We start from the raw sequence: 17,136 nt of genomic DNA, 5'->3' as shown, positions 1-17,136 counted from the left end.
TGTTGGATATTGCCAATCCTTAATCCATCCAAAGACCTTTAATCCTTTTTCTGACACCGAACTGTATGGCTCGCCTCCATTTATACAGGGCAAGTCCTCATGGATTCCTCCATTGCACCCATCCTTGCTGAACGCCAGAGCCGTAGGAAAGGGGCCAGGAAGGGCTGTCATGTATCTTGTGATGCAAAACAAAAGTAACAGAAGATTCAATAGAAAGATGTTTTTTCTTCCCAGAATCTAAGGGCCGTTCCTGCAATCACTTCATTAGTTTTTCATTTTTTCAATGGATGTAAAAGATGCAGTTATTACACAAAGCCAGTTTTACTTTAAAGTGCAGCCAGCAGTCGAAGCAACAGAGTAGAACGTGCTCTTGAATTCAAGACAGCACAGTGGTGAGAAGCTAACGCAGCTAAGGAACAAAACTGTACTTACCCGTGAGCCTGAAAAACTGGAAACCTCTTTTCTGGGACACTGTCCAGCATTTCCTGCATCCCACACACACAGTACTCCATCACCATATACGTGAAGGCAGAGTTAAGGAAGCTCCAAGGTTAAACACTTCTCAGGCAAACGCCGTGCCAGGACTGCAGCCCCGTTCCAGTGCAGCTGGAGAGGTACCGCACAGGCAGTCCTGTTCCCTGGTACACACGCAGCGGAGAGACAGAGCAGGAGCTGTGGTGCACCTCCGGAGGAAGCCACCTTCCTCCAACTGCCTATCAGAAGGGGGCAAAGAACCCCCAGAAGATTCTTCTGCTTAATGACCAGCTGCAACTCAGACCTGAAACAGGATGCAAACTCCACAGAAATTAAGCTGGAGATCTCACAAGCATGACAGAAATAGGACAATACTCTGAAGTGGCTACAAAAAGTTAGGAAGCCCCTGACAGAAGAGCTGTAGGCTGCAGCACATCCTCCCAATAGCCTGGCTGCTCTGCACTTGACGTGACAGTCAGTGCCCATCACCTTCCCCAAAGTTTCTATTATTCTTAATTTCCTGTCCCAAAACGATACGGCTGTATGCAGTACTTACAGCCGCTGCTTACCCCCATCCCCACGGCAGTATTTCAGCAGCAGGAGAAAGGATCCCTAGACAGCTGGAAAGCTTTTTTGAAACTGCATGAAAAAAAAAAGTGATGACAGAATGCCAAGAACTGGTGGCACTTTTTAGCATTTGTTCCCTTGCAGCATATTCTAGTTTTCATCTCCTTAAGCTTTAACGTTGGGGCCAAACAATGGAAACTACACAAGTGCCTAAAGCAGTAATTGCCTCTGTTTTCCTCCTCTCCTGCAGAGGGGCTTGCAAGAACAGACCCTGAGACATCTGGTGGCTTTGCCAAGCGGGTGCACCTTCCAGATAAAGAGCAGAGAAAAGCACGACTGTCAGTCGGCCCATGTTCTCCATAACACAAAGCTTTTCTTTGGTCACTCTAATTATTCCTGGCAGATGCCTTCTTAGCCTAAGCCTAAAATAAGTTGCTTATGTCCCAGGATGCCACCTTAACTCTTGAGGCGGGAGAGGCTAAAGGGATGACCTGTGCTTTAAGTGGGATCTGTGCTAGAGATTGTGTTGCCCTTTTGCAGCACGTTCTATCCAGGAGCTCAAAACACTGCACAAACTCATTAAATTAGTGCTACGCTCCCCATATGAGCTGCTCTTCAGGGAGACATTAAGATACTGTAAGATTTTATGATGGGCAAAATGCCACCCAGTAAGTCAGTAGAAGCAAGAATAGCAGGAAGAGCTCCCAAAATTCATTCCTACTTCTTACTCTGGAAGAAATCTGTGAACTACTTATATCACAGGGATGTGGAAGACATCAACTCTCCCACCTTCAAGAGAATAATACTAACAGTGGATAATACAGACTAGCTCCCGGGAAGCAAAACCCAGCTCTCGTTCTCATCTACAAAGGGCAGCCTGAGTTTGGTTTCATTAGCTGCCAGACTGTTTTTCACCCCTTCTTTTGTAACTGATCCACCTCTGGTTGATCAGCCAGATTAGAGCACAAACTTCCAGGCTGAAGCAGATCTATTACAGGTGCCCCAAGAAGACTGAGGCTCTCAATTCTTCTAATCAATAGGGTTCTGCTGCCACGCACAACCGCACGCACCGGTAACAGAAGCTGTCAGAGAGGGTGCCAGCTGGGACGCTGCTTATTGAACTGGGTTTATTTTCTGCCTGGATTAGTTCTCCATTCATCACCAGCTCTGCATTCCCAGCCACAGCAGGTCATCAAAGCAGCCCATTAAACACTAAGCGTAGTTGATATTTTTAATCCAGTCATCACAGCTTTCCCTTTACCCAAGAAAATCATTGAAGGCTTTGACTAAGCAGGTAAGTTGTTAAAACACTATCTTCCCAAGTATAAACATAGCTGAAGCCTGCAGTTCACTTCTATCAGCAAGAGAAAACACAGGTGAGAACAGAATCCTTCCTTCGTCCACAGCCCAATTCCAAATGCCACAATGGTCATTCTGGAAACGAGGACTTTTTTTTTTTTTATTAATGAGGGGGAAGTTGACATCCCTCCCTTAAACCCCACTCAACTTTCATCTGGCATTGCTTCCTGCAAGGCACCGGTACAGGCACGTGCATGGCTACACAGTGAAACGAGTACAGGACCTGACCTACAGAGGCGGCAGCCCAAAGGAGAAAGTTACTTTTCAGCTGGATCTGTTCCCAAACCTGTTTACCACACGGCTGCACAAGCGTTTGTACTGCCACATCCTCGGACACGCTGCACAGGCACTGGCAGTGCCAAGGAGAAGCTGGAGAAAGGTTAAGCAAGAACATGATCATGGATGAATTCCTGCTCCCAGCCCCAGTGACACAACAAACTTCTCCAGTTCTTGCCACTCACGTGCACAGAGTAAGCACTTAGAGAAACAAACATACGAAGAGTGTCAAGAGAGATAAAAATAGTGAAGTCAGCCTATACTTGCAAGGGGAAAGGACTGAAAAACAATTTGTTCTTTTTCAAACACTACTGTTGAGAAAGTAAAGCAAGGAACATCCTTCCTGGCTGAGAGAGGTCACGTTTCCGAATGACCATTTTGGGTTGTCATCACCTGTTACCAACACACGAGGTCTCTCTCGGGCTCTTTTTCCCCATGCTTCTCCTTCAGCAGCCCAGCTTCTTATTAATTAAACGCTATCTTTCTATAGGCAGTAATTGAATTGCAATCCCTTCGGTCTGTTAAGGCTACAAAACACAAGCAAAAATCATCATGCTTTTTCTATACTAATGACTTGGTGGCAGAGTATTTGTTCTAATTAAAGCACACAATTAAATTACCCATTTTCTGAAGTACTGTAATTGGAAGACAGTATTTAGAAAACACTGTCAAAAATAAAAGCAACCATTTATAACATGTACCACAACAGATCAGCTCAATAAACTTACAAACTGGTTCAAGTCAAAGTGCACGTTAAGTGTGGCAGACTCGTCAGAAATCCAGCTACTCACTTGCAAGTTAAGGCGTGCAATCGCAGCGGTTAGTGGCTGTGCGTACTTGGGGGACACAGTGCGCTGGAGTAACATGTTCAAGTCTGAAAGATGCACCGAGATCACAAGCCACAGCTTTGATTCAAGAATTGAACAGTTTACCCTCAGGAAGCTGGGCTGTAGATCTCAGGGACAACGCGCTTTCAATCTCTCCCGACTGTTACAAGCTTTGGGTCACTTAAAGCACTATCACAAGGGACATTCACACAAACAACAGAACAGAGGCGGCTCGGGCTGGCTCGGGAGTCCATCTTGGCTTGCTAAGGATAACCAGCAGCAAAGCAGACCAGCTGCCCCAGGAACGGCAGCGCTGCAGCAGTACAGACCCTCCGACGGGAGGGAGAGTTGCAAGCACCCGGATGCCAGCAAATGAGTGGATTTTTTTCTTCTTTAGATGGAAAGAAAAAAATACTGACACCATTGCCAAGGACTTAAAGGAAAAAGCATTACAAAAATTGATTTCACGTAGCATAGACAATAAAAGGTCCATCTTCAGGGAAAAAAGCACTAACACACACCACAGCCAGGGCGGGAGGTTAGAAACAACAGATCCACAGCACTTTTTTCATCTCTGAGTTGCCAAGTTTCATCTCTGAGGTCGCACTATAAAACACAGTACTTGAGGGTCAGTTCTCCCCACCCCAGCCCTGCAACTGTAACCTGGGGACAGTATTTCGTTTCCTAACTGGGAAGCTGGGAAACTTAAGAAAATGTACTCGTGTGGAAAGTATTCCAGACATGCAGCATGTTTAATACCAGTGAAAGCAATTTTAAGCTTAAGAAGCATTCAAAAGGGCCTTAACAAAAGCAGAACTATAATGATTCAGCACTATACCAGGGAACAACAGGAATTCAAACCTTATTAACAACTGTGTGAAAAAAGGATATATTTTCTGCTTCTCTTCATTGTATAACACATCTACCAACTGGATAACATTTTTGTGCCGTAATCGTCGCAGTAGCTGAATTTCCCTGCAGGAAGAGAAAAGGAAAAAGTTAAGTTTAAAAAGCCCGTTTCCTTACTATGGCATGAAATTGATGTTTTCTAAATCAAATGGATTTTAAAGACCCTTCAAACCATGTTAGTCCAGGCTGCTTCACCTACCACTACTCAGGCATGCTGTTCGACAGAAGGTCTTGTGTGCTCTTGAATTCATTAGTCCAAGGCTAGACCATGAAAATACTTACTGGTCACCAATGAGGACTATGAACAAGTGCCCTTTCAGTGAACACTACACAGCCAGTCAGTCTTCCTTGGGCAGGAATTTTAGTCCATTGGTAAACAACAGCAGGAGAACTACTCTCAAGGAGCAACCTGCCTTTGTGCCACACATGAAACTGGTCATAAGAATGCCCTGTGCCAACACTTTGGTGACGTTCCATGCCAGCTGTATTACTTCTGCTAATAGAAAGTTTTATTCCGCACTCCAGTGGAAGCTTTATTCCGGTTTTACCCATAAAACCTGTGCAATGCTCCCCTTTAGCTGTTCGACTGGTCAACAGCCAAACAGCCCCATTCAGAGAGAGCAGGAATAAGACAACGGCAAGCTCCTTCAGAAGAGCATCAAGCTGAGCCATCCCACAGAAAACCACTCCTGCTGACATCCTGCTGGACCCTCAGACACCAGCTGCGAAGAGAAAGCAGCCTGAGGACACCCTCCACAAAGCCCTGCCTCCACGGGGGATACTGGCCTTGCAACAGCCTGGTGCAGCAACCAAGCCTCCTCCTCCTCCTCCTCCCCCCACCCCATACAAGAGGGGTCTGCATTGTCCCCTGCAGTCCCCTTCTCAGCTCGTGTCCTTCCCCATGGCCCTGGGGACCCAGCTCACCATTCCCAGTTAAAACTAGTGCTGGCAGAGGAAAACTATCGCTGGAACTGAACCGCTGCCCGGTCAACTGCTCAGGCAAGTCACAGCCCACCCTGACCTGCTCCACATGTCAGAGATGTGGCTTTATTAACTTCCCTCCAATTAAAGCTTTCCAAACAACACTGGAGTGTCAGGAGCTTAGCTCGCTGTCAGGCTTGTCAGTGACACCCCTAAAGATGTGCTACATTTGTGTTTACCACAATATCTGGGACAGTCACTTCCAAGACAAACCTTTTATGTTTGCACTTCGCGCTTCCTTATATGTAAGTGTCATCCATAGATACAAGAGCAGAAATAAATTTATGTGGGCTTCCAGTCTTCATACTTCAGGGTATGTTTTTGATCAGCGTGGTGACCAGGAGCACCCCCAGCAGCCAGCGCAGGGCAGCACCGCTGCTCCTCTTGCCACAGGCAGGCACTGCCCGGGGCCCAACGCGGCAGAGCAGTGCCCACGCGGCGGCCCCTTTCAGCACAAATTCTGGTATTTAGCTGGGAAGCAACCTGAATATTAGTCACTTTCCATAGAAAGAAATAAATGTTTCTATAGCTAACAAGCAGTTCCCTCTGATAGTTGTTGTATTGTGAATGGATAGAAGTCATCTAAACACAAATATAAACCCATCAGAAAGTGACTAAGCTGCTACAGACATGAACAACCGAAACCAAACTGATTTTTTATTATACCATGTGAAATTCATCTAAAGAGGGGCAGAACATGATTTTCTATAGAAGATATAAACTACAGAAAACCCGAGAGGTGCCTCCCTCGCCAACAGAGCCCAGCGCCTCACCAGCATCCCGTGGGACAGATAGGGGCTGCCAGAGGGGCAGGGAGCCCCAGCACCCCCAAGCTGAGCAGCCCTGCACCAAGATACAAGCATGACAGATGCCAGAGCTGAGGGATGGAGGAACTCCAGAGGGGTTCCAGGTGGGAGATGGCAACAGCATCTGGGCAGCCCCACCAGAGCTGGGTCCCACCAGCCCCACGCTGCCCCAGCACCCCCAGCTCACCTCCGCACTCCCCATGAGAGGTCTCCAGAGACCCCCCACCCCAACACAACCCCGCTCCCCACCACCCAAACCAGCTCAGAGCTGCTTGGATGTCACACGCAGGCTGCCCAGCCCTGCGCTCCACCAAATACAAGCCCTGCAGTGGCCAGGTTACAGGCCAGAGACCCCTGAGCCAGCCAGGGGGTCACAGTCCATTTGTGACCAGCCTAAGTGTCTTTACAGTGGAGTTAATGCAGAAATCATCCTGAAGACACATCAAATTCCTCATATGCAGTCGCCAACTGTTGAGGCGCTTTCATAGTGCCCTTTATTAAAGCCGTAACTTCTGGGAGAATTCAGAAATGAAGTGACCAATGTGAGAATTATAACATTAGTCTCAAGAACGAGCTGAAAGCAGGAGTTCCAGCTAACTACTGAACTTCTTCCAAACTTTAGTCCTAACTTAACTTGACTGAACGGTTCAGAGATCTGAACTGAATCCTCTGCTTGCGGAGAACAATGTAAAACTGAGTGAGGAGACATCTTCCCTTGGCTATGAAAATGGCCCCTCGTATGTCATCTCATCTCAGCTGTTTTGATCTCTGTCTCTTGGGATTTTGTACTGTGCCCCAAACCACACTTTAGTATCTTTTGCATTAAACTGCAAAATCCCAGTGGATGCCAGCTGTGAAGAGGAGAAACAGGAGGATCAGGACAGTCAGGTCCGGGTGGTTCTGTCAGTGTCTGGAAGCGCAGCTCCTGCTCTTGGCTCTGCTGCTGCTCCACTCTGGGCTGGTGCTAAACTGTACGTAAACTCTTCTCTGCAGCTTCTTTCTCTTGCCGTTTGGCAAGCTGCTTTAAGAAGCATGGTTACATCCCAGGAGTTAGGACTCTTGAAAGCAGCACTACAAGAAATTCGGAGCACAGCTTCAGAAGCAAAAGCCTCTGCCCAAACACATGACACCCGCGCTCAGAAAGCCACTCACCCCTTGCCTGCACAATTAGCCAGCCTCTAATAACGAGCTGTGGCCAGTACAAAGGCTTGTTGATGCATCACATCTGATTAACAAACCAGTAACTGCTCCTTCCAAAGGCTCACAAGATGCAGGCATGCAAGCAGGTTTTTAACGACCTTTTAAGGATCCCAGACCAGTAGTATTACTTCACTACCCAATTTCAGGCCAGGCACTCTCCCTTTATCATATATGGCTTTAAAAAAAAATTACAATGGCTAAACAGAAACCTGGGATAACCAGGCAAAGCTCTGAAGACTGTTTAGTTTAAATGGCAGACAGATTTGCAAAGGGATGCAGCCGCTCTAATTATAGTAATGACCAAAAGGCTGAAGTGGATTAAATTAGCATAGAAACTGCAGCCAGCATTAGTGTGGGTCTAAGAAGTTTCTGCATAATGAAGAGAGACGGGCTGAGTGCTCAGACCAAGCCGGCAAGAGAGGGAGTGAACACATACTTATTTAAATAAGACTACTTTGCTGTGAAGGCAAAGAAAGCTTCCAATATTAGGAACACATTTAAAGTCCTGATCCCAACAGTTCATTCCCTGTAATAAGGCTTGAAAGCACAAATACTAATTCCTTCCACCGTTAACGGACTAATAAATATTTCATATTTCTGTAGTGATTTTGTTTTTCCAGCAGGACTTTGTGAACCAATCTAAAATGCCAGTGAAGTGCACCCACCTCTGGGGCAGAGGCCAAGCAGCCCATTTCCCAGAGGAACGATGACTCCTATTTTTAGCCGCTCTCGCATTCTAGAACGCCCGAGGAACAGAGACAGCCAGGCCACAGTCACCTCCGATGCCATTTCAGTTTTCAAACTTCACCAAGTAACTGAACGTAGGTGCTCACCTCGTCAGAAGGTGCCTAAATTTACTTACCCCCCCCCCCACACACACAAATTCACACCATAAAAGCCACCCTAACCCACTGCTCGCTTTGCAGTTTGCCTGCACAATAGTGTTTCGACTGGCAGCACTGGGACGGGGAGGTTGGCATGCCTACGGTTTGCTGTCCCTCCTCTCCACCAAGGCACGGTGCTTCCCGCCCTTCCCTCGCCTGCCTGGTGAACCTGCTCAGATTTTCAGGATACCTCCCGAGTTGCTGCAACTTTGCCTCCTTTCCTCACTAGCGCTGAAATTTAACATGAAATCTAAACCACAACAGTTGCCTTTGTGATGGGACCTCTCCCCAGCGCAGCGGGAAAGGCGGCGCCCCAGCGAGGGGGCCAGGCTGTGCTCCCTGCCACGTGGGAACAGCTTCCACCCCCCTCCTACCGGCCACCACAATTACGTGGCCAGAATAGTCTCCACTACAGCATTCTGCTTCTACTTTTCCAGACTAGAAAGCCCTCAAGTGTGTGACAAGACAGGCTGTCAGAGTTTGGGGCCTACTTCAAAGCATAACCAGCTTGGGAAGAAGAAAAGAGAAGAGATCTTTTAACTGGAAATTCTCTGTGTGGCTCTGTCAGACCCATTAAGCTCATCCGGACAGATTTCGACTCAGCCCTTGGAGGGTAGCTTGCTTTGGCACTCAACAGGGTGGTGGCATTGCTCAGAGCCACACACAGCAAAGCTGCCTACTTGTCCCGTGTGCTACACAACTTTGGGAGATGCCAAGGGCAGCCTGGAAAGACGACATTCTTCCCTGGACCACCCCAGTAAGAGCACACCTTCACCATAACATTTAGCATTCTTTCTACAGTTCTTTTCACGCCTCAGTTCCATCAAAGCCATTCTTGCTCAAATGAAAAACGGCACTACAGCCAGAAGATTCATTCCCTTCCTTTGGTTCACAAGGTTCCTCCACAGGTCTGAGCTTTTAGGATTTTACTGGAGACACGTGGTGGCGAGTCTGTTCCATATCACCTACCAGGTCCGGTCATATGTCAGAAAGGAGGGTTGGCAGCAGGTCTGCAGCGAGAGCCTTCAGCCTTACCCTCACCCACTGCTTTCCTCCCCAGCACGCAACCGTGGCCCATCTCACGCTCTCTCCGTGCAGCACGTGGTGCCGAGGAGCCAGGCACAAGGAACTGGCACACCTCCACCGCAGCACTGGTGCCACAGCGAAGGGCTGGGAGACGTGCACAGAGAACAGCTCCATATGCCAGTTCTGGCACGTACCGTACATCCACTGACACCATTCTTGCTAATTGCTACAAAGGACTCAAGAATCGTTCATTTGGTCTTTACACAACCGAACAACTACATTATGTATTTATTTAGATTGATTTTGTAATCCTGTATAGCCAAAGCAAATTTTAATTACACGTTAGTATCCCCGACATGCCACAAAGCAGATTAACTTATTTAAGGTCTACTTGTGAACAGCTTTTTTTCTGTTTATTTCACCTAAAATACAGCCCTTCACTTGCAAGGATGCAACTTGCCATTTCCATCCACATGAGAAGCTGCACCTCTTCGATCTCAGGAGCTCGAGTGGTATTTCTGATAAGAGACTGGGCAGAGCACTTCACTATTTCCTTCTCCAGACTAAGCTCTGCCCACCTGAACGCCCATCTGCCGTGGGGAGGGGTGGACGTCGTTACGTGTTGATGAATCCAGTGCTGATCTACATCTTTCAAGTTTTAGTATCCAAACGCTTCTTCTCCAGCCATTACCCCAAATTATGTTGTGAGCATTACAGCATCTCCACCACATTCCCGCTGCCTCTCCCTCCCCCAAGGACACAACACACCCAAGACTCAGAAACACCCGCAGTGGTCACCACACCGCTTTCGTGCGCCCAGAAGCCCCCGAGGCATTAAATGCCGCAGATCAGAGTGTACTCTCTGTCACCCAACAGTGACCCGAACCCCGCAGAAGCCGACAGCACCAGGCGGGCCCCGAGCCCAGCACTCCCCGCGTGAGCCCAAGGGGCTGTTGAGGGAGGTGGAGACCGCAGTGTTGCTTTCCCTCCTTACTGGCCCCAGGCCTCCAGCCGCACCGCTCCCAGCCGGGACGGCTGACATTACAAGCCCTACATCCAGCACAGCTCCCCGTGCTCTTCTACGGAGTAAGACTTCCTAACATTTCACCACTGAACCCAAGCAAATACCCGGCTTAGCAAAGAAAGGAACGGAGCCACCCGGCTACGTGCGGCAGACCTTTTTAGAGAGGAGGGACAGGAAATGGGGTGAGTCAGCCTTCGCCCATCTTCGCCTACAGCACACGCCTCTGCGGCTCCCAAAAAGCCCGTCCCTCAGCAGAGCCCTCCATGGTCTGAGGGGCAAGACCCTTCATTTGCAGACCCAAGGAGCAAACTGCCAAAGGACAGGCCTCCTACACATTTTAAACCCCCGAGGAATTCTAATGAGCATATATTCAAATCTAAGTAATCACCGAGCACGGTAAGTACAGTACAAGACACTTGGGATACACAGAAAGTCCCAAACACTTAATTAAAATGTGAGGCTATTAGCACACAGTCTTATTAAACTTGTGCTGCTAGAGACAAATAGTCTTCCAAATTTTCTTTCATCTTTTTGGCAATCCTATTAAACTTTTTTTTTTGTATTAACTGGCAGCAGTAATTAGCCATAGCATTATAAGCCACCAAATAAGGCACCCCAACCATCCTCTGAGGTGACTGAAGAGAAGTGAAGATTCCCTAGACTGATTTAGGGAAATGTGTGTCTCACAAGTTTAAACCCTCAACATCCTCACCAGGATTCACAGATCCCTTAAGGGCTCACTTTTCGGGGGCAGAACAGGGGTATTTTAGGGTAGAGAAGAATCACTCCATTTTATATAGGCCTCAAACATACTTCAGTCACAATTTGTAGGTCCCCAGAACTCTGTTACTGCACCGAGAGATGGGGCTGGAGCAGCCAGCCCGCACCGGCAGGACGATGCTGCAGCCTCAAACATGAGTTAGGAGTAACAAAAATGGCATTAACAGCCAGAGCTCCCCGAGCTGTAACTCCAGCCCCAGGGATGCAGGGTCCCCAAGCACAGCACAGACTGGCACGATCCCCTGTGGCTCAGCGTCACTGTGCTCTCCCTTGCTGCCGTTACTCCTCTAAATTACTCGTTCACGTAATTACCCAAGGGCCAACAGTCTAGGAACTGTTTTCTAGGGAATTTCTTTGATGACACGCTATCAATGTAAGTTTCATCTTCACCACCGCAGCAGCAACACCGAGGCACCCTGTGATAATGGCAGAGGCACAAGCCCGTTGTAATAATGCAATTACATCTCTGTCAAACAAACCAAGGCACGTATGTAGCTTTTTCCTGTATGGTAAGAAATGCTGGAGATCGTTCCAGCAGGAATTCCATCATTCAGCAGGAACAGGCACTGCCTTTGCAGTTAAGAGAAAACCGTACAAGAAGGTATTTTGAGACTGAAATAGCAAACGGGCACTTCCGAGAGATAAGCACTTCTGAACCAGCCTGAACACACGCCCTCACGGCCCAGACCCTCTGCCAGTGCACTTTCAACGCGTCTGCAGCACTAAGCGAAGAAACTAACTCCCAGAGAGCAGACTAATAGTTAAGGCATTATGCAGCGATTCTACAGCAGAGAAAACAATCCACCAGGCATTCGGAAGACTCTCCCTCCTGACCATTTCACCTGCCACGAAAGCAAACACTTTGGCAGAGCCTCCTGCTTGCACCCACCGCGGGGGGCACCGGCAGGGGGAGGGAGCACCAAGCGGTGGTCTGGTTCTGGTGGCAGATGAAGAGATTTTTAATCTCAAAGGGCACCAACTGAAGTTGGGATGTTTACAAAGATTAGACAACTAATCGCAATCATCTCTCACGTGTGCTGAGCTACAGACATCCTTGTACAGATAAGGATGCAAGCGGGACAGGAAGCAGACCTCACTGACACAGGAATTACATATTTACTCATTGCTCCACTTACTTGTAGCTTTCAAGAAGTATAAGTATAACCTAACGGTGCGATCCAGTCCACAACCTGATTTTCCACTGTTCTATTACATGCGAGTAGTTTGCTGCGTATAAACCACTTGGCAAAGCTGCTCAAATACAGTTGTAGAAAGTGAAATTTTAATGGAGTCTGGCCAAGCAGTGTGACATGAAAAAAAGAAAAACAACCAAAAAACAAACGTTAGCAGAGTAGTTTCCAGTGCTAGCTGGAAATACAGCAGCAGTTTACTCCCCCCACATCCATACTGGCCAGTCAAACCATACAGGTTTGATGGCGTATCTGACCACAACAGGTTTATTCAGAGAGGAGACAGCTTTCGCTGCCTGTCGCAGTAGTGCCGAAGGGTTTTGATTTGGTCAGATTTCCATGTGTACCACAAAAATATGACATTTTGCCTTAAAAGAATTCACCACTGAAGAAGCAGATAAAGCAAACGACTAGGGGGACAAAGAGGAAAGGACAAGGTGACAAAAATAGGAACTTGAACTAAAGTAAACCCTGGTTACAAGACAACATCTAAAATCTGCCTGGGTGTTTTGAAGCAGGTGCGGCTGAGCCAGAAAAACATCCACAGCAAAACAGAGCAGTGCTTGGCCAGTCGGCTTTAATAACTAACCTTAATGAAACCAAACAAGACATTCACAGACAGGATCTGTGCATGAATAAAACTTCCACAGAGTTCATTTCAGGGCACAGGACCATTACCGTGGCTCCAATACAGGGAAACTCCGTATCTCGCAAGTCCTTTTTCACTAAGAGGGGGGGAAATTTAAATTTTCACTAAGGAGGAAACAATCTCCTCCTCCTTAAATAGGAGCTCTTGATGTAACTGAAGGAGGGGCAAGGGTGGAAAGGGACATTCATACCTTTACCAGAAAAACAAGAAACATTTTATTACATATTAACCAAGCGCTTACTCCGATTCTGAACTCGAGCCAGTAAAAGAGAGAAAGGGAGGTCCCGGCATTAGGATTTGTGACTCTTCCGTAGCTAAGTCCCTCACTGAAGGTTAGAAGGCAAACTTAAACAGCTCACTGACACAAGTCCCAGTACAGGATGTGAAATATCTCGCAGCTGAGCTCGGAAACTCAAACCAAACTGAGAAACAGAAACAAGACTCTGCTGGGTCAGGGCTCTACGCTCAGCACGCCACAGCTAAAGACGCAATACCAGAGCCTTCTAAACATCTCACAAGTTCTCCCTCCCACTACGAGATAAACCCTTGCAAATAGTTTGTTTTGGAGGCAGAAGGCTCCCCTCCACTGCAGATAAACAACTATCTGGCAGGGCTGTGACAAACTGCTCGCTGCAGAAAACACAGCTGGCCGTGAGGTCCCCGCGAGCAGAGCCCGGCCCCAAGAAAAGGGAAAGTTTCATACACCCAGCCCTACACACGAAGCCTCACACCAGGCTTCTCCCACAGTTAATTTTAATTAGTTACTTGTGCCCTGACTAATCAGTATATAACTGGCGCTTCGAAAGCTTCCAAGCGCACATCTTGAGTCACTGAAATAAAAAAGGTTGACAACCCTTGTCCCCATTTTACAGCTGCACAAATCAAATGAGAAGAGCCTTGCATTACTTCCCAAACTCATTAGTCAGAAGTGAAACCAAGAATAAACCCCAAGAGTTCCTATACTTGCTGGGTGCACAATCCATTGGATCAGGTTCCAGGCACCTACTCCACGGGTGGGAGCAGAAATCGCCATCCCAAAGAGCTCAAGAGCCACACACCCCTGTGTGTTTCTGCACTCTGCTACGCTGCCTCCCACCTTTCCCAGCTGACAGCACCAGTTTACCTCATCAAGGTGAAACCTTAAAGAGGAATTTCTTTAAGAAATACTATTTTATTCTTTAAGCAATACTATTTTAAGAAGTGGCATGTGCTACAGGCTGTCTGTTCAGACGGAGGGACCTGCCTCCCAGGCCCTCGAGAGCCAGCTCCCTTCCCCGTTCCCAACCTCAACAAGAGTGCTGGCTGCAGTTCAATGGCAGCGACATTCCTAAATGTCTATGGTTTAGGAAGCACTTCCACAGCAGAAAGCCATGTTGTTACTTAAAATGATACAGAACTTCAGCTGGAAAACAATGACAAAGTTTAACCTCTCAGTTCCCAACTACCGGAAACAGCTACTCACTTTTTCACATTTGCCTCCCCATTGGGAATTCTGCGTAGCTTCTTCTTCTTCAGTATTTTCACAGCTCTCCTGCAGAGGGTTTCAGAGTCCAACATCTCCTTGACTTTGCCGTAAGACCCTTCTCCAAGTAAGTCTCCCATCAGGTATTTGCCAATGAGCTTGGCCCTTTTCCGCCGTGGCTGGTAGATGACCTCGGTAGAGTCGATGCGATGGATGAAAGTGTCCATCCCCACAGACATCAGCTCACTCTCTGCAAACATGCCCAGCTGCTGCGGCTCCTGCATATCCATCCTGGATTAAGTTCCTTAACCTGTTTTCCTTAAGCGCTCAGGTTTTAATCCTGTTTGTTAGTTTCCAACACTCCCTTTTACTCCTTCTTGAAAAAAAATATCCAGAAGATTGTACAAACATGAATTAAAAAAAACAAAACCAAAACAAACCTATGAGCTGCTTCCAGCTCAATTGGATGCTGAAAGATCCAGGCCTGGCTCCAGTAACACAATGTCTTTTAAAAAGAATATATATCTCTGACCAGATACACTCAGTTTGGGACTTGCTTTGCTTCCGACCTGGTCCCACTGCTAGGGTTCTTTCAAGTCAAGGTGGCCTTTAACTTGGCCCAGTTTGATTCTTAAGTGCTAGGTCATCCTCTGGGACGTTAGGCCACCACACAAAAACAGTCAACTGCGGAGTCTCTTTCGTGACTTTCCATTCCTAGCAGATCATAGTCACCAACTCCGAACAGGATGGCAGGGGAAGCGTCTCTGCCCCACTGTCCCCACCGCCCCACTATGAGCGCAGACGGGGCTTTTTTCAGCCGTTTGGAAGCTGGAAACAAGTTTCTTTGAAGGAGTTTTCAGAAACAATTCTAACGTCTTCGCTTTTCACGCCTACAGAAGTTTGAGGCCTTCGGTGCCTATCAAGATCTCCCAGGGGCATCCTTCAACCACCTGGATTCCGCCTGGCACATGATGTGTCACCACACGGGTCCAGGTGTCAGCCGGTGTCAGACAACGCAAAACCTACCTCAGCTTTACCGACCCACCTTAAAACGGGAACAAGCAGGAGGAAGTAATTCTCTCTGCCCAATACCCCAAACACCCCATTCCCTCCCCGACAAGGGAAGGTCGATGAGGGGATGCCCGGGCTCCCCCCCCTTCCTGGCGCTTCCACGGGTGTCAGGGCGGGGAGGAAAACAACCGGCACTAGAGCCGCCCCCGGGGAAAGCGGGGAAGGGGCGGAAAGAGGATAAAACTCTTTAAGTGCAACCGAACCACCGATGGAGCCGGGAGGGATGGGGCCCCCCGGGGGGGCGGCGACCCCCGTTCCTCCCCGGCCGCAGCCGGGCTCGCCGCTCCCACGGCGGGGCTGGGGGAGCCCGCCCGGGACGGGCCCTTCCCCCGCGGGCACCTCCGGCCGATCCCTCAGCCCCGGGCCCCCGCGCCCCGCCGTCCAGTCGGGGGAGGGGGGCGGAGCAGCCTCGTCCCCCCTCCCCGCCGCCGGGTTCAGGAACCGGGCCGGGTCCCGGCGCCGCGCTCCCTCCCCGCACCCCCCCTCGCCTCAGGGGGAGCCCCACCAGCCGCTGCCCCCGCTCTGCCACCGCGACCCTGCCCGGGTACCCGCTCCCGCCGCCCCTTTACCCCCACCGCCACCGCTTTACCCCCGCCGCAGCGCGCACGCCGCCGCCATTTTGTTTACCTCCCGCCCCCGCCCGGCCCCGCCGCGCTCCCGCCGCTGCCCCCCCCGACGGGCCCCGCACCTCCCTGGCGACCGACGTGCGCGCCCATTGGCCACGGCGCCGACCCCGCCCCTGCACGCTCGCCCGATGATTGGCTGCGCCGCCGCCACGAGGGGGCGGAGCCGGCGGTGCGGCTTTCTCTTCCGGTTGGTTCGCTGCATTTCCAACCCGCCCACCCACTCTGGCGAGGAGCGGCGTGCTGTGATAGGCCTCGGGAGCTGTCCGTCACATGCAGGGGTGGGGCTGACGGAGGGCAAAGGGCAAGGGGCGGAGGGCGAAGGGGAACCGGCTGCCATGGAGACGGGCAGCGGGGCCTGTCCCCGCCGCGTCTGCGATCGGGGCCTGCCGGGGCCTGTCCTGCCGGGCGAGCCGGGCCTGTCGCCGCCCGGCCTGTCGCTGCCCGCGCTTGGGCTGGTCAGCAGCAGCTCTAGGGCCGGGGAGAGCCCGGGGCTTCCCCGGTCTGCCCTGCACCAGCTCCCCGGGCCTGCGGGGGAGGGGAGGGTGAGGAGTGGGCTCAAGCCTGGCCAGAGCAGGCGGCGGGATACCCTTCCTCTCCCCGGTAGTTGCTGACCCATCCCGCCGTCGCTGCCCGCTCAGGCCCCTTCTGCCCGTCCTCCCCCCGCTAGACGGCACTTCACTGGCTTCTCCCCCCCCGCTCCTCCCCACGGGTCCAGCACACTCCCGTGTTTTGATGAGGACGTTCAGTCCCAAGGCATGTTTTTGTACTCCAGGGTAGTAATAAATAACGGATGGTGAATAAAACAGAAGGCAGTTTTTATCTGTAACCTGCAGAGGGGACACAGCAGCGGCCTCTGAAGTGACGCCAGTGCTGGTCTGGGAGGCGGCATCTGTGTTCTCTCCACTGTGCGATGTCAATGCGGGCACTGAAGTCTCCTGTTTCCGATCAAAAACGTGGGTGGGAAAGTGTTTCCATCGGGTCAAACACAGAGTTTGTGTTCCTGCTGATCCTGAAACCCACCGGCA

The 17,136-nt window shown here is 49.8% G+C and overlaps 1 protein-coding gene across 1 annotated transcript in view; it reads right to left on the bottom strand.

The window, feature by feature from the left end:
- STK11 (serine/threonine kinase 11) overlaps positions 1 to 16,032 on the bottom strand; it is a 45,711-nt gene extending 29,679 nt beyond the window's left edge. Inside the window, exons 1-3 of the mRNA XM_082495513.1 lie at positions 14,415 to 16,032; positions 4,395 to 4,478; positions 433 to 522 (exon numbers count right to left, since the gene is read on the bottom strand). Coding sequence (XP_082351639.1) covers positions 433 to 522; positions 4,395 to 4,478; positions 14,415 to 14,704 — 464 coding nt within the window. The 5' untranslated portion in view covers positions 14,705 to 16,032. The remainder of the gene's footprint in view (positions 1 to 432; positions 523 to 4,394; positions 4,479 to 14,414) is intronic.
- Positions 16,033 to 17,136: the final 1,104 nt, after the last annotated feature.

This window comes from Vanellus vanellus (genome assembly GCF_965231255.1).
Source record: "Vanellus vanellus genome assembly, chromosome: 25".
Lineage (NCBI taxonomy): Eukaryota > Metazoa > Chordata > Aves > Charadriiformes > Charadriidae > Vanellus > Vanellus vanellus.
The sequence above is the reverse complement of the archived record's forward strand: the minus strand, read 5'-3'. Positions and strand labels throughout refer to the sequence as shown.